General features: G+C 41.9%; 1 protein-coding gene across 5 annotated transcripts; it reads left to right on the top strand.

The window, feature by feature from the left end:
* Window positions 1–1067: 1067 nt before the first annotated feature.
* On the top strand, window positions 1068–24850 carry LOC140127942 (patatin-like phospholipase domain-containing protein 6). 5 transcript variants are annotated; one of them, XM_072149174.1, is made up of 35 exons: window positions 1068–1089; window positions 5396–5447; window positions 5549–5648; window positions 6611–6663; window positions 7897–7934; window positions 8012–8146; window positions 8266–8425; window positions 9085–9165; window positions 9816–9944; window positions 10149–10229; window positions 10310–10382; window positions 10541–10633; window positions 11266–11339; window positions 12761–12844; window positions 13080–13157; window positions 13249–13451; window positions 14213–14344; window positions 15430–15553; window positions 15708–15821; window positions 16911–16986; window positions 17816–17926; window positions 18002–18065; window positions 18190–18358; window positions 19032–19214; window positions 19423–19541; window positions 19624–19780; window positions 19997–20113; window positions 20190–20259; window positions 20335–20451; window positions 20536–20684; window positions 21823–21975; window positions 22169–22285; window positions 23269–23395; window positions 23539–23600; window positions 23687–24850. In XM_072149174.1, exons 2-35 carry the CDS (start codon window positions 5397–5399, stop codon window positions 23741–23743), a joined length of 3651 nt encoding a protein of 1216 aa, XP_072005275.1. In that variant the 5' UTR covers window positions 1068–1089; window position 5396; the 3' UTR covers window positions 23744–24850. The 5 variants fall into 5 exon arrangements, with proteins under 5 accessions (XP_072005275.1, XP_072005277.1, XP_072005273.1 ...); XM_072149176.1 differs by lacking the exon at window positions 1068–1089 and adding an exon at window positions 2102–2199 and having other exon boundaries at window positions 10544–10633; XM_072149172.1 differs by lacking the exon at window positions 1068–1089 and adding an exon at window positions 2102–2199.

Genomic DNA, 24850 nt, shown 5'->3' with positions numbered 1-24850 from the left:
ATGGTTGTGTGTGCTTTTCGGCCTGCAAATTGGGGACATTCGGCGTGTGAGCCCTTTCCATGTCTGTAGGAATTGAGCACCTGGCTCGCGGCCCCCAAAAAACACTTTTGTGCGTGATGGCTTAGGCCGCCTTTATGTTGCGTTTTGAAACTCAATATTATGGCTGAGGAGAGTAAAGTTGCCTATTCATATAACTGTTAAAGTAAATCTACCATTTATTTTTATGCATTGTAAAACAAACATGAGAATGCTGTAGCTACACTGATGCAGAAACATATCTTGTTAAATAGGTGGTTCTGCTGTTGATATATGCATTACACAGAGCCGTCTGGACTGTCCAGACAGGACTAATCAACCTGAGCTGGATCACTCATACACAGCAGCAGGAGGATGGTGCAGTGATTGAATACTTCTGCCTGTCAGGAACACCATAGTGATTACTTCATTCTCTGAAGAAGTGCATACTTAAAGGGGTATTCCCATCTGGGCATTTAAATTTAATTTCCCATGTATAAACATTTCTACTATTGAATGTTATAAAAAAAAACTGTTCCCGTGTGAAGATAATTTCTCATAAATGTAGCCATGCAGTGCCTTAGAAACAAGAGAGTTTTCTCGGATACGACCACCTCACACTCTGTCAACAGTGGCCAGACACTCTTGAGTCCTGCCTGACCTCCTGGATTCAGCAATCATTGCCACAGGACGGCTGTGGTACATGCAGTAACTCCCGGACATTTCATATTCAAAAGCCTTCTGTTTCTTTGTGCAATCCCTCCAGCAGAGGTGGTCGTATCCAAGGACACAGCCTTGTTTTCTAAGGGACCACATCACTACAATTATGAGAAATTATCTTTACCCAGGTAAAAAATTTTTAATGACATCTAATTGAAGAAATGTTTATGTGTGGCAGATTAATGAATCTGGATGTGAATACCCCTTTAATTAACGGGAGAAGCGCTGGAGCCAGGCACAGAAGTGACAGAGCCTCATTATCATAATTTTATAATACTTTTTTCGGCAAAGCCACTCCGCTCAGGGATTAAACAAGATATGTTTCTGCTTCAGTGTAGCTACAGCATTCTCAAGGTATGTTTGGTTTATAATGCATGTAAATCAAGTGGTAGATTTCCTTTATAGGACATCTACCACCAGAATCAAGGAGTATAAACCAAACACACTGACATACTGGTGTGTGCTCCCCTCTGGCAGGATCTGCTCTTCTTTAAGCTTTTCTACCCTTGTTTCAAAGAAAAAAGTCTTTAAAAATTATGCAAATGAGCGTGAAACCCAGGGCATAAGAAGCTAAGGGAAGAGCGGATCCTGCCAGGGGGGACACACCAGTATGTCAGTGTGCTTGGTTTACAATCCTTCATCCTGGTGGTAGATGTCCTTTTAACATTTGCGTTTGGCCTTTTTAAGTACATTTTGTAATATTGTCATCTACTATGGCATCCTCCGATGGAAGCGCAGTAGTATATTTGTTAATATACAATTTTCCAAAACATAACTTTTCATTAATCAAACAATAAATTTGTGTGTAACCACTTTAAAGCAATTATACTATAAGTGGATGCATTTATCCCTCGAGTTTATAGAGTTATTTTAGTAGTGTATATCAATACAGGAAAGGAATGTTATACCGGAGCCAGGGAACAGCAGCTCCAAAAATAAATCTATCCCAGGAAGTGGCAGCGGTATGTCGAGCAAAGGGCATGGCCTATTATATATAGTAATCTAGTAAACACTGCACAACTTATGTAATACTGTCTCCTATCTGTACTGGGAGGCAGTATATACCGCTATAACATAGATTCTTAATTAAAGGGCTACGACACATGTTATGGAGGAGTAGCAATCATAACGTAGAAGTAGTTTTCTGCTTCACCTTTAGTCAAGCTTTCTCCCTTAACCACATATGAAATGGCTGATAACTGCAAACAATAGCTTGCAATCAACCACATGACAGATTTTTAGGGTTCTGTGTCCCTTTAATAAATGAGACCTGCAGCTCTTAGTATTTACTAGACAGCTGGCACATGTCCTCCCCATATATAGAGATCCTGGGTGGGGTGTGCAGTGTTTACTATGCCACCCACATATGGCACAAATCCCTGCCCAGCGCTGGCCATGATGTCACACCAAGTGCCTGAGACATAATAAGAAAGTCAAAAGAAGGTCGAGCAATTGAGGACAGAGGTGACAAGTGACATGTGAATGCGAGCTATTGTCAGGGGTCGGAGGAGGCTGGTGCAATAGTCTGCAGGTGCCTGGTTATTACAGGGAGTAATGTGAATGGCTCAGCGGCATGGCTCAGCTTTATTTATATGGGGTCATAAAGCTCTGCAGAGCATAACACCGGCTTCATTGCTGTATGCTTTTATATGATTAGAAGGATCTACCTGTACTGTGCTGATGTTTAACATTATGGTCGAATCTACACCTGGCAGACTTTTTTTTTTTTCCACTTTTTTTTTTTGTTGCAAATCTATTTGTTGCAGAATACATGGCGTAACTTGCCTATGGATTGTTATAAAGATTTGCCAGAAATATACTATATGCTTTAAAAAGGGTATAGTCACTTTTATGTGTACATACTGTATACTGTTACTATATAGAGCTGTATACTCACTACCATGTATACCATCACTAGATAGAGCTGTATACTCATAATTGTCTGTAAACACTGTATACCATCACTATATAGAGCTGTATATTTACTGTCACCATCATGTGTACACACTGTATGCCATCACTATATAGAGCTGTATATTTACTATCACTATCATGTGTACACACTATATGCCATCACTATATAGAGCTGTATACTTCTATCCTGTGTATATACTGTATACCATCACTATAATAATAATAATAATTCCTTTGTTTATATAGCGCACACAGTTTACACAGCGTTGCACATAACTTACCAAATCGGTCCTATTTATAGAGCTGTATACTTACCAACATTTATACACACTGTATATCATCACTATATAGAGCTATATAGTCACTGTTGTCTGTACACACTGTATACCATCACTATATAGACCTGTATACACACTATCATGTGAGCTGTATACTCATTACTCATAATTTCCTATGCTGCCCCTCATGAGGGGCAGCATAGGAAATAATTAGTTATGAGGGGCACCATAGGAAATAATTAGTTATGAGGGGCAGCATAGGAAATAATTAGTTATGAGGGGCAGCATAGGAAATAATTAGTTATGAGGGGCAGCATAGGAAATAATTAGTTATGAGGGGCAGCATAGGAAATAATTAGTTATGAGGTGCAGTATAGGAAATAATTAATTATGAGGGGCAGCATAGGAAATAATTAATTATGAGGGGCAGTATAGTAATTAATGGGGGGAGGGCAGCATATTTAATAATGAATTATGAGGGGCAGCATAGGAAATAATGAATTATGAGGGGCAGTATAGGAAATAATTAGTTATGAGGGGCAGCATAGAAATTAATGGGGGGGAGGGCAGCATATTTAATAATGAATTATGAGGGGCAGCATAGGAAATAATTAGTTATGAGGGGCAGCATAGGAAATAATTAATTATGAGGGGCAGCATAGGAAATAATTAATTATGAGGGGCAGCATAGGAAATAATTAATTATGAGGGGCAGCATAGGAAATAATTAGTTATAAGGAGCAGCATAGGAAATAATTAGTTATGAGGGGCAGTCTAGTAATTAATGGGGGGGAGGGCAGCATATTTAATAATTAATTGACCCAATTAATTCATTAATTGGGCCAATAAATAAAAAAGTTCACAAAGGGGTGCAGTATATTAAATAATTAAATCCCGCGCTCAGTCCGAATGAGTTGGATCGTCCTACGGCCCGCCCCCCGATTTCTGTCACGTGAAAGCCTTCTAAATACTTGTCCCAGCGGCGCAAATCCCAAAAACGTCGGGAAGTCCAACAGAAATGCGATCCGCGGACCCTTAGTAAATAAGCCCCATGTTGTGAGCTGCTCTCTTCACACCTTTGTACCGCCATGCTCATTTATAAGATGCTGAGAGACAGACAGGGCATTTATATTACCTATTACCCCGTTGGGTGTCCAGAAAGATATAAAGCCGCCATTTTTCTGTCACACTGCTCTGACAGGACATCTGTTTACATGCCCCACACATCCTCTGTTGGTATACCAAGGCTTAGTGGGGATGTTATATAGACCACCCATAGCCAGCGCCTAATACAAGGTCAACCAACAGCGGTCGGTGGAGGTCTTGACTGTTGGGCCGGGGCGCTCACAGTTTGTAGTAAGATGTATAGGGCAGTTGGAGGGGTATTTTATCTCTGGGAGCTGCTCCCATCCCGAAACAGGAGACCATTGACCCAAAGGTGTAGCCTCATCCAATCCCTAGTCTCTCCCATAGTCCAGGACAAACTCTCTGTTCAACCCGGACCGCGGTGATTGGATGTCAATAATCATCCGTTCTTGAGATAGGTGGGTGTCCGAGAGCTGGGAATACCCCTTTAAAATACTTGCAGAGTGGGAAATATATTATTGATAGTTAGATCTCAAACTAAATAAACCCCACTGTAACCAGTGCAGAGACAATATAAAGAACTGCTGGAGCTCTACAACACTGGTGGTCAACAAAAGTTCCCCGCTAGGGGAAGACATGGCCATCAGGCATTTGTCCTGCAGCAGCTGTTGTAATATAACATGGCAGCCATTTAAATAATGGCGGGAATAAAAACCACCCCCGGATCCTGGCTCCAATCTCTTAGTAAATTTGGGTGCAGTCTCCTCCTGATTGGACCTGTAGACCAGGTCTGACCTGGCGGCGATTTCTGCTATAGTCTCTGCTGGCTTTCCGGTGGAGACTATAGTAAATGTGTCTGGTCGGGATGCTTAGGCCCCTCACCCAAATAGCATGTGGAGCGGACAAGCACCAGAACTGCAAGGATGCGGAGATTTTCATGCCTTCTCTGCCAGAAAACTGGTGAAAAAGCTTAATAAATCTCCCCCAATATCTTAAATGGATTGTCTGAGATAAGTTATTATTTCATTAGTGTAAAAAAACCCACAAGAACCTACACTTTCTTCTGTTATTACCCACATCCTCTAGGTTTACAGAGCGTGGACATATAGGCAAACTACGTGATCCCACTACTAAGCCTTTGTATACCAATGGATGTACCAGTGATGGGACACACCATGGTGGACCAGCGTTTAGGACAGAGGTTCTTTTGTTTTTTTTAAGACCACCCAAGGTGGTCCACCCACTAATAAAAAAAGAAATTTTGTACGCAGAGAAGGGTGGAAGGTTGCTCTGGGAAGCACATAACATAGGAGCTGTGATATACTTTCCCTTTAAAAGGGTCTTACCTGATCAGAAGTTAAAAATGTCTCCTCTCTGTGCAGGATGGTCGGTCACATGATGCAGGAGGGATGGAACATACTTGAAATTGACTTGGTAAGTCCCCAACCATGAGCTGAGCACATATAGGATGAGCATTGAATGCTTTTATGTCTGTATGACTCTACATGCTGAATCAGAAATGTATTCCTCCTTAGGATTATACAGTGACAAATTACACCGTGGGGGCAGGGTTACTCGTAGGTGGAGTCTGCTTATTGTGGCTGATACAGTGGGTATCACAAGGACATCAGTCAGGTGAGTCATATTGGTTAATTATCTTTCTGAGTGGTAGATGTAGATACAGGGGTTATAATTGTAGCAGTCACTCCTTGCCCAATGGCCTCCTCTGTTCCTCAGGGGCGGGGACAGGCAAACCAAATGCATTAAGTGATCACTGAATCCGCTTTATTGATTGTTAGTTACACACCATACCTTTTGTAGTTATTGATTCTGGCAGCGAAAAGTGAATGATACTGGGAACCACAGCTTCCTAACATAATGCCCTGTCCTGGTAGATGCAACATAAATTAAGAAGCCAAATATTATCCCCGTCCCTGAGGAACAGGAATGTAGTACAAGAACAAGTACAAATAGATCATTTTCAATCACACAGGGGCTCATTTACTAGGGGTCCGCGGATCGCATTTTCGTTGCGTTTCCTGACGATTTCCGCTTTGCGCCGCTTTTAAAAGGGGATTTTGGTGCACGCGATCGGATTTTGGCGCATCGGCGCCAGTTTGCATGCGACAGAAACCGGGGGTGAGCCGTCGGACAACCCGACGGATTCGGACTATGTGTGGGATTTAACATTTCAAATTGTGTGGCAAGACACGCACTTACAAGCACCGGGAAGAACTTCGGCGGACCTCAGCAGGGAAACGTGAAAGCCGGCGCGAATGCGACACAATCCGATTGCGTGCAACAAAAACCCCTGTTAAATGCGGCGCAGGACGGGAATCGTTGGGAAAACCGACGGAAATGCGGTCCGCGGACCCTTAGTAAATGTGCCCCTTTATGTTGCATGATTCAGTGATGTTAAGTCAATGGATCCTACTGCAGCTCATGGACTTTGCCACTAGGAGGAGCTATATTGTTGTATAATCGCGATCGCCTACAATCCCTTATCCTTCAGACCCTTTATGCATTAAATAGTGCTGTTTCAGTGTTTTACACAACCCTTTACAATCAATTTGCATGTATTATGTGATTGTCCACAGAAGCCCCAGTGCCTGAAACCCCAAGACCATCCGCCCAGAAAATTCCTCACAAGGTAATAATAATAGGATTTTTTATTGCACATTTTTTTTTACTTTTCACAAAGGTGAAATCCCAAGAGAGTGTGATAGAGCTGTAATCCCAGACTGCGAGTCTATATAGTATATAGAACTTTTATATTTCCCTATGTTGGTGCCCTAAATCAGTGGTAGCAAATATAGATTATATGCACTTTTCAACAGGAGACCTATTAGACCTTCAAAATTTTAAAGGGGTTCCAATAGTTGGACATCAAACAATCATGCATTTACAGGCAGTCCCCGGGTTACGTACAAGATAGGGTCCATAGGTGTGTACTTAAGTTGAATTTGTATGTAAGTCGAAACTGTATATTTTATAATTGTAGATTCAGACAATTTTTTTTTTTTTGCCCCAGTGTCAATTGGAGTTTCAAATTTTTTTGCTGTAATGGGACCAATGATTATCAGTAAAGCTTCATTACAGACACCTTACAGCTGATCATTGTAGCCTGGGACGATAGTAACATCCAGAGAGCTTCACCAGAGGTCACAGTGGGCAGAGGGGTCCATCTTTAACTAGGGGTCGTCTGTAAATTGGGTGTCCTTAAGTAGGGGACCGCCTGTATATCGATTCAGTGTAGGACTGTGTCGGACTGTCCCACTGGAGAATCAGAGGATCCAGTGCGCTCAGACTCTATCCTGATACTGGACTCCGTATACACAGCATACAAAACCTATTTTGGAGGCTGGTAGGGTCCTTTACTGAGGGATGCCAAAGAAACCCCCATTCTGACACTGTATAACTTTTTTTTAAGATAGACACTAATATCAGATTGGCCGAGGTTCAATTCCCGACACTTGCAACCAACCAGCTGTACTATGCCCCACATTGCCATATTATGCATGGCGCCTCACATTTGGTTATTGAGCACTGTTGGATAACAAGCAATATGAGAGGGTCCTAGAAGGGGGTCTTTCGATCTACTAGTTATATATAGTATCTATGTGATGGATGGATATCTTGGTCCTAGAAACCCATTTAATAATACTTAGTAGGAAGTGAATAAAACTTATTGGAGTCTGGTGTTACAGTGGAGCTAAACCATGAGCCCAATGTATTCACTTGCTTCTATCCATATTTGTGTTTTTACACAATTATGGTTCAAAATTGCTTGAATTATAATATTGTAATGATATTAGTTATGTAGAAATAACCGTCTCAAACAGAAGATGGGTGCCAGTAATATTATCTCTCGTTTTATTGACAGATTAAGAAGAGGAAGAAGGTCCTGGGCATAAAAAAAAGGTGAAGAAAGTGCATGAGAATTAGGAATGTCACAGTATGTATGTAAACATCCTGATCTATAAGGTTTTTTATTGCAGGATTCGCCGTGGTGGATGGGAACAGCCTCCCACTGCCCAGCAAGACTCAGTGCCCAATCCACGCCTTGGCCACCCTTCGGAATCGGAGACCCCGGCCTTGCCTCCTGAAGTGCTTTACATGCTCAAGAGTGTTCGGTGAGCCGCCCCCTGCCATGACTGATGTGTAGTAGATGTTATCTTTAAGCACAGGGACCATAGAGAGTTAATAATACATTTCCCTCATATCGTCTTCCCCTCCTGCTTTCCTTGTCTAGCGTGCTGGGACACTTCGAGCGGCCTCTCTTCCTGTCACTGTGCCAACACGTGGTGTTCGAGTATTATGAACCCGGACATCTGGTGTTCTGCCCCGGACAGCCGGACTCCAGTATCTACATTGTCCTGGAGGGCAGGCTGGAGCTCTCACTCACTGATCCAGTAAGATATCACTTCTTCCTAATATGTTCCTCAAAGGTGGAGTCTAATGCATGAGATTACAGGGAAGTTTTACTCAGATTAACCAAAAAACGCTATAAACTTTAAAGGGGTTTTCTACTTCAATATACGGTGATACACCATCAAAAGTGCACGCTGCCGCTCTATAGTGGGAACGCGCACAATGGACTCCAAGTCACGGTTGAGCCTCTGTAAATCAATAGAGGCCAGTGATGATGGGTGGCGACGCGCTCCATTGAAGGAGGTAAGCATAGGGCGTTTGTGTTCTTAAACCCCAAGGGCAGTGATGATTAACCTTTTAGAGACTGAGCGCTCAGTCTACAACCAAACCCATGAATTCTTTGCAAATTGTCAGTGCGCCAATTTAAACTACTGCCTGCTCCGTCACAGGTTTCAGTCATATCGCCATCCTAAGGACTCCATTGCAGTAGAGAAAAAGAGGAGAAATTCTGATTATCATTGTTGCTTCTCTCCAGGGTGCCCTGAACAGGTGCAATCTCAGGGCTCGGAGCAGGAACTCCAACGTTAGCTCAGCTCTGTGCGGCCCTACTATGTAGACTAAGTAGACTTCTCTACTAACCCATACACACTTAAGTCCATTTCATGAAACCATATCTAATAAACCCTTTTCTACCTTAAAGGATGGCACCAGGCATTACATGAAGTCTGTGGCTTCTGGGGACAATGTGCATAGTCTACTCAGTATTCTGGATGTTCTCACGGTAAGAGTCTTTTTATATTCCAAAAATCTAAACCAGGTCTCACATTTTAACAAACTTTGCAAAATCAATAGTCCACTGTGTGTATATGAGAAATATCACTACTCCTGATCATCTTCATTTATAGTGCACATGAGACCTAGCTGCTCTGACTCACTGCCCCCCCCCCATTTCTTCAGTGTGAAAACAAATTAGGAAGATGCTAAGAGCCAAAGTAAGTGCATAAGGAAGCATTTTCCCCTGGTATTACAGAGGTTCTACTACTGATTTATGCAAAGTTTGCTGAAAAGTTAATGACCATTATGGTATTAAAGGGTTGGCCACTTTTTACATAGGTTGCCTTTACTGCCTTGTTGATAACCTCGAAATGTTCATCAAGTGATTCAGAAGTCCTGGTGCTTACTTTTGTGCTGTGTGCAGACTCTCTGTGATTCTTTGTTTACATGTCTGAACTCTGATGAATAGGAGGAGCTGTAGTAGGAGAGTTATGACTCATCCTGCTCCCTTCCCTCCCCTCTTCCCGTGTCATCTAGGGTGGACATTGACAAGAAAGACACAGTGGCCATCCCTTCTAAATCTATGAAGACCTTTTCTTATCTTCCTTTATTTTGCATATTACTTGTATCTCACAAACATTCTGTAATCTTTTGCAGGGTCACCAGAGGCCTTACCGCACAGTCACGGCAAAGGCCATAGAGAAAAGCACGGTACTGCGTCTTCCTGTGGAGGCAATTTGTTCTGTCTTCAAGGTGTATCCCCAAAGCCTCATCCGAACTGTTCAGGTTAGTAGATGCACATCCTATACGTGTAGTGGGAGTTATTTAGAGATAAGCAGGAGAACTGCCCTCATGTAGGCCGTAGGCCCAAAGTGAACTCTGGTCTACAGGGAGGGAATCTCAGATCTCTGATTGGATATCCCTGGTCTTTAGCATTTGTCTTAAAAACTGTTATGTTTCATAAGCCCATTTGTCCCTTTTCTTCCACAGATTATTGCTCTTCGCCTGCAACGAGTCACGTTCCTCGCTCTTCATCATTATCTTGGTCTGACGATTGAACTATTCCAGCATGTGAGATCCATCTTCTATAGAAAGATTGACAGTTGTGTTCTTCAGGAAGTGTAATGAGGGTAATATCTTTCCACGAACAGGACCTGCAGGCTGAAGCAGACACTACTCAAGCTTCCCGGCCTCGTCTTGTTAGAAGTATGACCCATGTTGACGGTAAGATTAAGGCTTCTGCGTTTGATATCGTTAAATGAAGATGTCTTCACAATTTAGGCTTAGTTGTAAACCCCATGTAGTTATGGGGTCATGAATTAGACCTTGTTTATAATGTGTGGACCTCCATTAATTTTCTTTCATTAACATTATATGTCTAGTAGAAGAACGGGATGGTGCCCCTTCGGCATCACCAACTCGCCGACGACCACCATCACTGGGAATGTGCAAATCCTCTTCTTCAGGAAGACCAGGTGTGAATGATATCATAGTTTATTTGTTTGAATCATTTTTAACCATGGAAATTTTTTTTTTTTTAGAAAATCCATTTCTTTGAGAAAACTGCTCTCAATGTTGACTAGATTATTCTGTGAGTTTTCTTGGCACTCTTTGTGAGGACCACAGCTTTGGCCAAGGGTCTTCATAAATACATTGACATTTATAGTGTTATAATGCAGTAATACTGACACTTTAAAGCTCTTAGTGACGGTTCATGAATCATTGTGATGACCCCCCATCCCTGTAACTTATAAGGTTTATGCAAGTTCAAGGGCAACTTCATCTAGTTGTCATGTCCATGAAGAGGAAAGGATCTTCGGTAGGTGGAAGGATAACATTTTACTAGAAGCAATAAACATTGAGATGGACAAAGGAATAAAAACAAAGAAAAATATCTGGGATGTTCCTCTGTACATCTTCTCATAGTCATCTTATTTTGTGTGCAGTAAACCTAAAGATTAGGTCTCCTTTTATAGACTACTTCTCTTTGACTTGTTCCTGGCTGTAAGACAACTGGCTGCAGCAGGAAACTACAAGACATTTAAACTTCTTCTCTTGTTGGCTCCATCTCCTGTTTTGTCTTATGCTTGAGTAATTTCTTGTATAGGTTTCTGGCGGTCTTTGGACTGTGAGCTGGAACAAAGTCGTATAGTACAAACGTCTACAGTCACACATGACAAGGTAAGGTGTTGCCTTTAAGAACAGAAACATCGTGGTTCCAGATGGTTCTCTATGTGTGCCCCTTCGACTCAGGAGCACACATATCCTTCTATAATGTAGGTGAGGGAATATAGATTTACTTTGATCCTCTAATCTTTTAGCCACACTTTTGTCTGGCACACGTGCTACATTCTCACCGTGGACTAAAAGTATGTGGGGGCTAGGACCGGAGTGGCTGGCTTAGTGGTGGTTATGCCACAGATATTAGGGGAAACAATTCCCAGCTGATGGTAATAAGAGAGGCCTGTGATGGAAGCAGCGTTCAAGGGACACACACACAGCAAACAGAGATCTTGAAAACTACTAATGGTTTCTTTATTGGAAGAACAGTACTATAGTAGAAAATGTGGTAGGCTGTTAATTAAAATACTTCCTTCCGAGGGATAGCAGGTCTGTGAATTGGCTGGTGGTGGTAGAAGGAAAAGTCCTTGGCTAGAAGGAACCTCAGCCTGGACCAGTGGTTAGCTTCGCTGGCAAATATCTCTGGTGAGCTGCGTCTGCTCTGCTGCATTAGCAGCACGATATTCAGACCACATGTATCAAAAACAGGGCAAACTGGACAAGGTGCAGTTTGCCTGTGTCATGTGCAGAGGGTACCATATTCACAAAATGTGGCGCACGTTCTTCATGAATCTGGTGCACCCTGCACTGCTCCGACCTAGTACATCAACATAGAGCAAGTGACACAATTCTGTTGAACACCGTATGATGAATGTGGTGCAGGGTCCGACAATGCTCTGGAACGCCCCTTTATGTGCAGAAATATATGTAGCAGAGGGCATAGTCTTAAATACATGTGTAAGCAGTTTACATGTTCTTTGTGGCGAAAACTGGCGAAAAGCCTTTGAGAAATGTGGGCCAGTGTCTTTAGAGTGAGAAACTAATCCAAAAGGGCTAAGTCACAAAAGACAAGACCTAGAACTCCAGACAGAGCCTATATTTATAGACTTGCTCTGTCTAGATGCTCTGGGGTTCCAGCCAATAAGCCACCTGCAAAGCCCCAGGAGGATACATAGTGTAACAATTATAATGTAAACAAAACATTAACCCTTAGGTTAATAGACATATAAATACACCATTGCACATGTAATGCACTATTTCTGCCACTTGGTAGTGCTGTGCTATGCAACCTAACCGTGGGATTTAATATGCAGTTGGGATAATATGCAGTTGGGATCCTGAGTGCTAATGAGGCCCAAATTACTTGGCTTACTCTAGTTTGGGAAGCTAATGGAGTGATCGGTCCCACTAGGGCAAAAATTCCAGAGTTAAAATGAGTACTTACCCAACTCCTTTACCCTCACTGATTTGTTGGGACTTTTTGGTGATCCCACATATTCATTCTTCATATTTACTACAATATAATTTTTTATTTTTTGAAGGATTCAGACTGGGAGTCTGAGGAGAAGACAAAGAGACTGTTAGAGAATGGAAAGAGACAGATGGCCAGACTGATGGAGATTGAGGTGAGGTTGTTCTTACTAACAGTAAAATACTATTTAGTGTCCATGTAATGGTAACACACAATCACAAATCACCACCATAAAGTAGTACAATAATACCAACAATGATTAAATAATAGTGATATCCAATACTGCTTTATTCTGCTCTAATACTGGCCGTGGTGTTACACTGTGTGACCACACACATCATGCCCCATTATTGCAGGTGCTGTCTTACCCCACATGTCTTGTTTTACAGGATCCTTCTATACTGGAAAACAAAGTATCTCTCCACCATGCGAAGGCTGATACCATCATTGCACAGAAAGGAGAACAGGTTGGGTTTAGCTCTAGATGTCTATCTTTGTCTCCTGCACTTTATTGAGATGTCTTCTACCCCTTCACCACCTCATCTTTCCGCTTATCAGGGTGTTGGACTCCATTTTATCCTCTCAGGTCGGATCCATGTTTACCAAGGAGTCACCGGCCGAGAGGACTCTTGTATCTTTGAGTCGGCTCCTGGTGAGATGATCGGACAGCTGACTGTTCTGACTGGAGAACCTCTGATCTTCACTATTCGAGCCGTCCAAGACACCTCCTTCCTATGCATGAGTTGCACTCACTTTTACCAGTCAGTTTCTTGTTGTTTGCACGTCTTCTATCTTTAAAGGGGTTGGCCATTTTGGCCACCTCATGTTTTTGTGCTGTGTGTATGTGGGGCAGGATATGAGGTAATTTACCAATACAAATCTATAAATAGTTCTGCTCCACTTTCTTGAGATGTAAAGTGAAGCCTCCTGTCTTTTACCTCATCAACCAGACATTCCTGTCCATAAAATGGTCGCAGATGGAGGGTCATGTGATCTCTATCTGTCCATACAAGGACAAGGTCCTGCAGGGGTCGATTGCTCATGGACATTTGCGGCCATTTTATCTACAGGAATGTCCGGCCGATGAGGTAAAAGACAGGAGGCTTCACTTTACATATCAAAGTGAAGAAGAACTATTAATAGATGTATATTGGTAAATTACCTCATATCCGGCCCCCAACACTTACATACATTACACAAAACATGAGGTAAAGTGGCCAACCCCTTTAATTTAATTTTTTTAAAATAAAGAAATATTAAGGTCTCCATTTGCATATGTTAAAATGTTCTAGGAACCTTTTGAGTCAGTAGATATATTCCTAGTTTCATAGTAAATCAGAACAATTTTTTAAAAAATGATCTGGGTCAGAATTGGGGCAAGTTTCGCCTTCTCCCAAGTTGGGATCTCAGTGACCAGTCTGTGTCATGTTGAATAAGGAGGACAATAAAATGCTCCTATTTTCCTATTTTATACAGTAGTATATGAGCAAACACTGGAAATGTCTTGCTCTTTATCCTCTAGGATCCTTCGTTCTCACCCCCACGTTCTCCTTTCGGTGGCACATTCTGTTGCGCGGCGCGTTTCTCCGTTTGTGCGTCAGGTGGATTTCGCTATTGACTGGATGGGGGTGGAGGCTGGTAAAGAACTTTACAGGTAAGAATAATGATGTGCTTGTTTTACGTCAAAACCATAGCTAACATTTCATTCACCCAGGTCAAAGATTGTGGTACATGAACTTACATTGAGATTGACTGCATTACCTTTACACTACTGATCACTATCACCTATAGCTAACCATTTACGCTATACCATCCATTCAATTCTATGGTTTTATAGATTTAGACAAAATATAAAACATGTTGTCCTTAGAAGATTGTAAAGTTATGTAAAAAGACGAACACACAACAGATTCCATCAGGTGATTATTAAAGGAAATCTACCATCACAATCCATCATGATAAACCAGGGACACTCATAGATCCAGGCATCGTGACTGTGGTGATCTCCTTATATTTGTTATCCATGGCCTCTTTCCTTCTAAAATCAACTTTTATAATTATTCTAATGAGCCAGAAGGGCACTGATTGGTGTTTATAGGGTTCCTCTGTACTGTAGCATCACAGACTGTTACAATGAGCAGATCAGGGAGGAGGGAGAGACATGTTCTGTTCATTGTAACAGCCTGTGAATCTGCTGCATTAATGGGCTCTGGTGTCAACTCCAGAGTCCTTAAGGCTCATTAGCATAACTATTAAAGTGGCTTTTAGAAGGCAGGAGGCCATCAACAAATATAAGAAGATTACCACAGTCATAGTGCCTAGATTTACGCGTAAGTGTCCCTGTTTTATCATGATGGATTTTGATGGGAGATTTCCTTTAAGCCCTATCAAGGTAGTATTTTTTGGACTATAAGGCGCACCGGATTATAAGGCACCCCATCAATAAATGCCTGCTAAAACGTTTAGGTTCATATATAAGGCGCACCGGATTATAAGGCGCATTTGATTATAAGGGTGAATGACCAGCAGGTGGCAGACCTGTGCACAGTACAAGGCAGCTGTTGTCTGTAAGTGCGGTACATATATAAGGCGCACTGGACTATAAGGCTCACCTTTGATTTCTGAGAAAAAAAAGGAATTTTTGTGTGCCTTTATAGTCCGAAAAATATGGTATGTAATATTTTGCAGTTATATCCTTACTTCAATTGCTTTTCTCCCATTATTTTTTGTCTCCTAAAGAAAGGGGGATCCTTCAGACTGTACATATATCGCACTGAATGGTCGCCTCCGTTCAATGATCCAGCACACAGATGGGAAGAAGTGTGTGGTGGGGGAGCACGGGCGAGGGGAGCTGATCGGTATGGTAAGACTGGAAGGCTCTGTACCTAATGGCCAAGTTCTAAAGGCCATTTATGGGACCGTTCATTATAATAAATAACCTATAATTTCACAAAGTATCATACATTGAATTTATGGATTACCTGCAAGTCTTACTCTCTTCTTAAATATAATTTTAGATTGAGGCCTTAACTCATCGACCAAGAGCAACATCAGTCCATGCAATACGAGATTCTGAATTGGCCAAAGTGCCAGATGGTGCTTTGTCTTACATCAAAAGGAGATACCCGCAGGTACTGACATAGTCGAAAAGATGTCTTCATTAAATTTTGGTTACTAAAATGAATAGATTGAGGTTCATTCATATATTCAGGCCTATAAAACTCAGGACACACATTAGGACAACACGTTAGGGATGGTCAAACATTGTCACACAGTCCTCCAACATTACTGGATCGCTGCTGTGATGGGAATGATTTAAAGAGGATTGTGAGGATTTTGGAATTGGGGGACCCCATTAGTCAAACAATGTGCACTTGAATCAGTTTAGAGGGAACCTGTCAGCAGAATTTGTCCTAATAAACTATTACATGTATGTTATGAAGCAGAATAACACCGTCCCTATCATGATGCTTTCATGTCTCAGCCTGGTGGCATCATCCAGCAAATAGACTTTGAAGAGAGATGTAAATTGGTTGTATAAAGTGAGGAAGGCGGAGAGTTTAGCACTGAAGTCAAGCTCTCTCTGTCTCAGGATGCCCCCTCGGCTGTGATCGACATCATGTACCAGACTTCAGGAGAACCGGGTACTCTTGTCCTTGGACCTCAATCACAGAAGAAGCCGGTTTCCGAGACAGGAGATGATTTACTGCAAATCTCTCCCCCTCAAGACTTTATACATCCAATTTACATCTCACTTCAAAGTAGATTTTTCAGGTGATGAGACCATGAAAGAAACATGTAGGTGGAAAGAGAAGGTTAACTGCTTAACAACATACTGGTAGTGGTTTATGTCAACTTCTACTGACAGGCTCCCTTTAAAAGGGTTCTCCGGTAAGCCCACTGTTTTAGTTATTGCTACATTGACTAATGGTATATCACATAACATTTGCAGTCCCCATGCTTTGGATGTGTAATGAATGCTCCTTGTACATATGTCAGACATACTCCTGCTCCCATACCCAAAGTGTCCTTCTCTCAACCACCGGGTTTGTATCACAAATAGCACTTGGGAAGCAATGTTTTTCGAATACCAGTATGTCTCCAAGTGGTCAGTTATGTAGAGATAAGGATTACGAAGGTTTTGACTTTTGGGAGGACTTGTTTTTTTTACTGTTATTAGCTGTAGGAATTTTTGTATCTTACGTGAATCATCTCTGCAGGTGGTAACCAGACTCATTCATATTTTAAGCCAAAAAATCTTGGGAAATCTACAGCAACCACAAGGCGATGTGACTGGTAAGACTGTTTTATTGGGAGATAGAGGAAGGTTAAAGAAAGCAGCTGATGACTGGGGCTATATACCGGCTATAAACCGGGGATGGTTCACATCTTTAGTCTACTGAGGCACCCATGAAGTAACGACATTGAGGGTGCACATATTATGGAGTCTCTGAAAGTGGCACCAAATGTTATAAAATGGTAGGCAAGTCATGTTATATTTAGCAGAACTTACTGGATGTGTGTGAGATACATATTCCTCAGTAAGGAGAGCTTATATCCGTAAAGGTGATGAACTGATATCATAAATGAGGCCACCGGAGTTGATTGGGAGACGTAAAATCTACTTAGCTATGGTGAGACTCACATAGTGAGGCAGATTTACCGGTCCATTCACGATCCAGAGGCGCGTTCTCTGCGGAGGATTCGGGTCTTCCAGCGATGCACTAAGGTAGTGCACCCGGTGTCCACCAGGTGTCGCTGCTGCGCTGAATTCCGTCGGAGTGCACTGAAGTTCACCTTCCTACGCTGGGTGCAGGTAAGCGCGTGTCAAGCGACACTTTTTTTTTTTTAAATGCGGCGGTTTTTCCGAATCCGTCGGGTTTACTTACGACCATGCCCCCCGATTTCTGCCACGTTCATGCTGGCACCGATGCGCCACCATCCGATCGCGTGCACCAAAATCCCAGGGGAATTCAGGGAAAATCGGCGCAAATCGGAAATATTCGGATAACCCGTCGGAAAAACATGATTCGGGCCCTTAGTAAATGACCCCCAGTGTGTCTAGGTTAAAGACCAATAAGAAGCTAATGAGGTCTTGTTTCGTTCTTCTCCTTTTCCCCTCTAGATCCTGGTAATGTTGCCAATAATCTCTGTACTGTATGTGTCTTACCCTGCAGTAACAATGTCCCACTCACTGCTTTTACCCTGGAGCTCCAACATGCAATGAACGCCATAGGTAAGACTCTTATTAGGGGATTGGTCATATGTCTATGGCGTAGGATTTAACAGATTAATGATCTGCCTATTTCAGGGCCAACTCTGGTTCTTACAAGTGACATCATCAGGGTGCGACTTGGAGCTTATGCCTTAGAAAGGTTTGTGAGGACCCTTTCCATACAGTGCCAAGCGAAGCTTTAAGCACTGTGTGTTATGAACTGACTTGCTGGTTCAAAGCTAAGATACCTGTTTGGTCATGTCTACTCCTTGTTTTTTTGTCAGCACTCATGAATGTCAGCTTTCTACCTGGCTAGCCCAACAAGAAGACCTTCACCGTATTGTCCTATACCAAACCGAGTTTTCACTCACTCCATGGACCATACGCTGCATCCGTCAGGCTGACTGTATTTTACTGCTGGGATTGGGTGAAGAAGAACCAACTCTAGGGGAGGTGAGAGGGTAACATGGTTTGTGGGACCCGTGCTTCAATCTTCTGGAGACTATTAGTTTTTTCTGGTTGTAAAAGGGCTTTCTGTTATATATAAAATATATATTTTATTATATTTATATAAGCTGGATGACAACCAAGTTATCCTTAAATCTCCACTAAGAAATAATGTAAGTTGTCCAGGGATAGAAAAGTATGGTGGCTCTTGATGTGTTGTATCTCAAATCTATTGAATTGAATAGAGTTACACAGATACTGTCTGTGAACAGATACTATTTTTTGGAAGAAGGCAGCTAGGTTTCTTAAAATATTGTATAAGGCCTCTTTCGCCACACGATATGGTGGCGTTATGCTAGCGGTACAATCGGATGCATGCCATGGTGAACACACACAGTACCTTGCTGTCGCCAGAAAAAAGATGCGTCTTCTATCTTTTGCTGTACATATGACCTGGCTGCACATGTCCCTATGGAGACAGGAGTGGTGAGGAGCGCTCAACCCCCCCAGCCAAACGTATGCAACGCTGGGGCATAGCATTCGTGCTTGTAATAGCAGCCTAACAACATCAATGCTACCTATTCAGTACCACTGTATACCTGAGAAGATTTAGAATTTAGGTGTTCATATTCCATGTTCAGTTTCTACGTTTACACTAATATTCTTGTCATTTCTCAAGCTGGAAAAGTTCCTCGAGAATTCTCCAGTAAGAGCTCTCAAACAACTTGTTCTCCTCCACCGGATGGACGGTCCTTCTCCATCAGGAACACTGGAATGGCTGAAACTTAGGACCTGGGTCTCAGGACATTTCCATATTCGAGGTCCAAAGAGATTATTTATGAAGAGACCAGCACATAAACTGGTAATATAGAAATTCCTAAAAATAGTAGAGATGAATCTCCATAGTCCTTACGCAACGCATGGTTCTAGTAGAGAAATATTTAGTTCTTTCAAATCCTGGAGATCTTTAAACTTTAGGTTCTGTTTTTTTATATTATGTGAGTGAGGTTTGGAGCTATTTACTTAATCATAACTTTTAAGTTTCATAAACTTAGCTTTCTCTTTATCAGCTGGAATTCTACTCCAGAATCCTAAAGAAAGAAGTTGACTTTCATAGTGACTTTTCCCGACTCGCTCGAACCCTAACAGGAAATGCCATTGCTCTGGTATTAGGCGGTGGTGGAGCCAGGTTTGTGAAATCAGTCCAACTTTGTTTTGCTTAATCCTCAAATATAATTTTACAAAAAAATATACACATTTCCTATGTACAGAGGATTCGCTCATGTAGGCATCATTAAGGCCTTGGAGGAAGCAGGCATACCGGTGGACATGGTGGGAGGAACGTCCATGGGCGCTTTGGTTGGTGGAGTATATGCTGAAGAACTTGATGCGAGTAGGACTAAAGAAAGAACCAGTAAATGGGCAAAGGTAAGCGTTCTTCTCTAATTTCTGTCCATTTTTATGGAATAAAATGTACATATTTGTAAAGGAGGCAACAAACTCACCTTTTATGGAAGTTAAGCTCATGAATAGGCACGAATAGGCACGAACATCACATGTTCTTTTGATACTTTTACCTTGTTTGACGTTGTTTCTATATTTTTATTAGTGTTTATTTCATCTTGGTCCCCTATCATCCACCAGATGATGTCTTCTCTGCCGAGGACGGCTCTGGATCTCACTTACCCTATCACTTCCCTGCTATCTGGATCCAGGTTCAACACAACCTTGATTCACCTCTTTGGGCAGAGGCAAATTCAAGTAAAGTATTTGTGGCTTGGATTTGATTTAGTACACCTTTCTTAGCGTCCTACCTCTTACATATACTTTATATTAGGACCTGTGGCTGCCATATTTCTGCATCACTACAGATATTAGTTCTTCTTCAATGAGGATTCACAGAGAAGGTAAGCTGTGGTCAGAGAATGTTGCTTAATATTTGGTGGAAAGGTCAAAAATTTGATGTAGTTATCCTTCGGTAGGCATGCTTTGGCGCTACATTCGGGCTACTACATCCTACATGCCATATCTTCCTCCTCTGTGCGACCCAGTGGATAATCACCTTTTATTGGATGGATGCTATGTCAATAATCTTCCAGGTAAGTGGGAAAGGGAGGTAAATATTAAACTGGTGTCACTCAACCTTTTGATTTTTGTCAACTTCTTCCATGTTCTGATCCTAGCGGATGTAGCGCGCTCTTTGGGGGCTCGTACAGTTCTTGCAGTTGACGTTGGTCAGCATGAAGAATGGAATACATATAATTATGGAGACTGTCTGTCTGGCTGGTGGCTACTGTGGAATCGTATAAATCCTTGGGGGATAAAAGTAAAGGTAACTTATTACTAGACAGTCACCAGGGGCGTAACTTGAGGGGGTGCAGAGGTTGTGATCGCACCCGGGCCAAAGAGGTTTAGGGGGACCTTATAGTGTCACTTTCCCATATGAGAAGACTATTACTATAAACCATACATTATAGTCGGGGGCCTGGCACAGACTCTGCACTGGGACCCATTACCTTCTAGTTACGCCACTGACAGTCACAGTTCCATATGGTGGCAATCAAGAGATGACCTTACAAATTTTGAGATGAAAAAAGTCAATGTATCATGGTAGTCAATGAATCTAGGACCTGGACATTGGAGCTGGTTTATGTCAAGATCCTCCATAATGTTTAGGCAAAGGTTCCTCCAATTTTAAAGAATATTGTGCTATTTATTTCAACTATTACAACACTATGAGCTCTGAGAACTGTACACAAAATGATAAATATAAAAAATGTTCAGTTTCCATAAAAAACTACTGATTAGTGCATCTGAGGAATGTAATGTGATTGAGGATCCCAAGAGCATAACACCGTTCTGGAAAAGCAAGAGTAGGCTTAAAGGGGTATTCTCGTCTGGGCATTAACATTCAGTTTGATTAATCTGCCATTAATAAACATTTCTTCATTTAGATGTTATTACAAAAAATTATCCTGTGTGAAGATAATTTCTCATAAATGTGGCCATGTTGTCCCTTAGAAACGAGACGGCTTCCTCGGATACGACCACGTCACACTCTGGCAGCGGTGGCCAGACATGCAGTATTGAGCCCTGCTGGACCACCAGGATTTGGCAATAATTACCACAGGACTGATGTGGGACCTGCAGTAACTCCCGGACATTTTATATGCAAACACCTTTTGTTCCTTTGTGCAATCACTCCAGCAGAGGTGGCCGTATCCGAGGAAGCTATCTCGTTTCTAAGGGACCATATGACTACATTTATGGAAAGTTATCTTCACACAGGAACATTTTTTTAAATAACATCTAAATGAAGAAATGTTTATTAATGGCAGATTAATCAAACTGAATGTTAATGCCCAGATGAGAATACCCCTTTAAGTGTCTTGTTGTGGCACTTTGGCCAAATAGTTTGGTCTTCTAATCTTGTTGTACGAATAACAACTTCTCATCTCTTGTAAAATTAGATCCCAGACATGGCAGAGCTGCAATCTCGCTTGTCTTATGTGTCTTGCGTGCGCCAGCTCCAGATGGTGAAGCTCAGTGGTTACTGTGAGTACCTGTGTCCTCCCGTGCAGCGCTTCACCACCTCAGAATTCCGACGTTTCCAGGAAGTATGTGTAAGTTGCCTAAGATCTGGGACCTTATGTCCACTTGGAAATGACTTATATGGCAACACAACTTTTATACACTCCTTCTACACATGTTATTCTTAGTGTTGAGTAGATCATCCCTTAACCTCATCCTAATCCATGTATCTAATTTCGTACTGTGACCTCCATTCTAAGTCTCACACCTATTATCTATTTGTAGGATATTGGATATGACTATGGGAAGCTCATATTTACAGAATGGCATCGAGGAGACGTCATTGAGAAGATGCTGCAGGACCACAGCGCACCCGAATTAGACCAGAGGCATGAGGGCGATGTATGTGCGACATCACTAACTAAGACCAGCTATTACATTTCCAAATACACTGTTTAGCAAATGTAGACATTCACTGGGTGAGACTTCTTAAGTAGACTTTGCCATTAAAAGCCCAGCAGCGATGTGGAGACGTACAGCCACTAGGGAATTCTGACAAATAGGCATATATATTTTCCTGAATGGAATAAGGAAAACATTGCCTCTTAGTTAGCTTGTAAGGCAGCCACCTTAACATCATAAGAGCCAAACCAGTATATCTATTCCAAAAGAAACAGAATCCCAACTGTATAGCGTATGGGACTGGTTTAGCTGTGTGAGAGTATGGCTTTTATCCTACAAAGTCATGCATGGTGATAAGAGGGCTACCTTACAAGGTAGCTTAGAGGCAATGTTTTCCTTATCCCATCCTGGAAAACTTATTTGCATATTTCCCTGAATCTCCCAGTGGACAAATTCTCAATAAGCAGCCTCCTTACTTCCTCAGCCTAGTCTCCAACCTCTCACTCCCGCCACTAGTGATGGTCCGGCCTGGTCATTAGGCTCAGCTCAGTGTAAAGAGCCTCTTCTGGATCCTGAACGACTCCCTATGTAATTGCATAAGGAGAGGATTTCAGGTAGTCAGCCAGCCACCCCCACTCCACTTATAATTAAAAATTTTCGGTTAAATGGAGGAGTGGTCTGAAAAAATAGGTATGGCTATTATATTAGATTGGTTCTAAGTGAGCCGACTCATATCGTTCACTAGATTGAGCCAACCTGTTCGCTAATCCATCACTATCCTATACTGTACTGAAGAGATGCAAACGTATTGAAACAGTGTTGTATACTGTTGGGAATCTGTTCCTTCTGGAATAGATATACTGGTTTGGCTTTTATCCTGCCTTATGTTAAAGCCGCTGCCTTACAAGCTAGTTATCCCATCCTGGAAAACTAATTTGCATATTTCCTAGTAATTCGTTCATGTTTTCTCTCTCTTTATATAGAACAGCAAGGTCCCAGATTTCACCGATCTGGCCGAAATTGTGGCTCGCATTGAACCTACCAGCAGACGATACAGTCACCAAGACCAGCAGTTGTCAGATGAGAGACAACGTGTAATGCAATACGCAGGTACCTAGCCATGGATGACCCTTAGATGATTTAGCACCTAAGAACCAGGAACAGATCATTGTAGCTATTTTTGGAAGCAAAGCTAAGAAATCTCAATCTCATGAACCTTTCTTAAATTTCATAATCCATGTTGATTTCTGTAGAGGAATGCTTATTGGAGGAAGAACAACCTGACACCAAGTACAGCAGTGAACTCTGTGAGACAGTAAGTACTTACCTACAGATCTACACATTGTGGGCAGGTTGTCCATAAGTTGTCGCTGACTTACTATTTTTTCTGTTATGCATCAGGATGAAGAGAAGTCCTTAAGGATTCAACACGGCTTTGGATCTGGTCTCCCTCATTGAGCGTGGACACATTTTCTGGCCATGTCATGGGGATTGTCCACATGTTAGTTATTGGCCTTGAAGATCTGTCAGTAGGACTATGAGCAATGCATTTGTATTCTGCACTGGGGGCATGTCCTCACACTGCTGTGTTATTTGCTCTCAGCATTGAACTGCTCCACAGCCCCATGATCTCATTTTGAGTACAGGCTTCTGGTTGACTACTACAGCAGAGGGGAAGAGATTCTAGCAGCTCTATGGATAAGATACTAAGAGGACAGCAATGTGAGCATACACCACAGTGACCAAGTCCAGCTACAATCCTAGAAAGTAAATACATATTTTTCAGTCCTGCTGCTACTAACAAAATACACAAAGGTAATAGTTCCACAGATCTCCAGGGCCAACACCTAACACTGGCAGCAGCTTTAAATGTTACTTATTTAGTAAGTAAGTATACATTAGATGAATATTATTTATGTATGTTGACAAACTTGTTAATTCCTGGTTGTTTCCTTCTCTTATTTAGAATTTATTGCCGATTTTTTTTTTTTTCTCTTTTAACTTGGGGTTCTCATCCCCAGAGAGCAAAACTGCTTTTTTTAAACCAATTCGAATAATACATTTTTGGAAATGCCTGTTTTATTTCTCTAATTGTCATAACAAAGGGCTGCTGTTGACAGCAGGGGAGTAACTAGGAGAGGCCGGGACCCATAACAGATGTTTGAATGGGGCCTCGTACACCCTTAGAAAATATACACATTTGTATACTCAAACATTTAGAACATTTATACGCTCTCATACACATATATGCACTGATAAATATGCTGTACAATGTGTATAAATGTGTATATAATGTATAAACACATCTTTCATTCTTTAATGTGTCAGGTCAGATGCCGGTGCCCCCTGACACTGTGGGCCCCATGGCGGCTGCTATGGCTGCTACCACTGTAGTTACGCCCCTGGTTGACATGGACATCTCTGTGTTTCAGTTTGTGCAGTAGTTTAGGATAAGTCACCAGAATTCTACAACGTTGTATCTTTTATCGCTCTTTCATCATCTTGAAGCATTCCTCTGCTATTCCTCCTCTTACAAATAAATTGACACCCGGGTGTTTCCAAGTT

The sequence above is a fragment of the Engystomops pustulosus genome, chromosome 4, assembly GCF_040894005.1.
Source record: "Engystomops pustulosus chromosome 4, aEngPut4.maternal, whole genome shotgun sequence".
In the NCBI taxonomy this organism is placed as follows: domain Eukaryota; kingdom Metazoa; phylum Chordata; class Amphibia; order Anura; family Leptodactylidae; genus Engystomops; species Engystomops pustulosus.
Note: the sequence above shows the minus strand (reverse complement) of the source record. Positions and strands in the feature narration are given on the sequence as shown.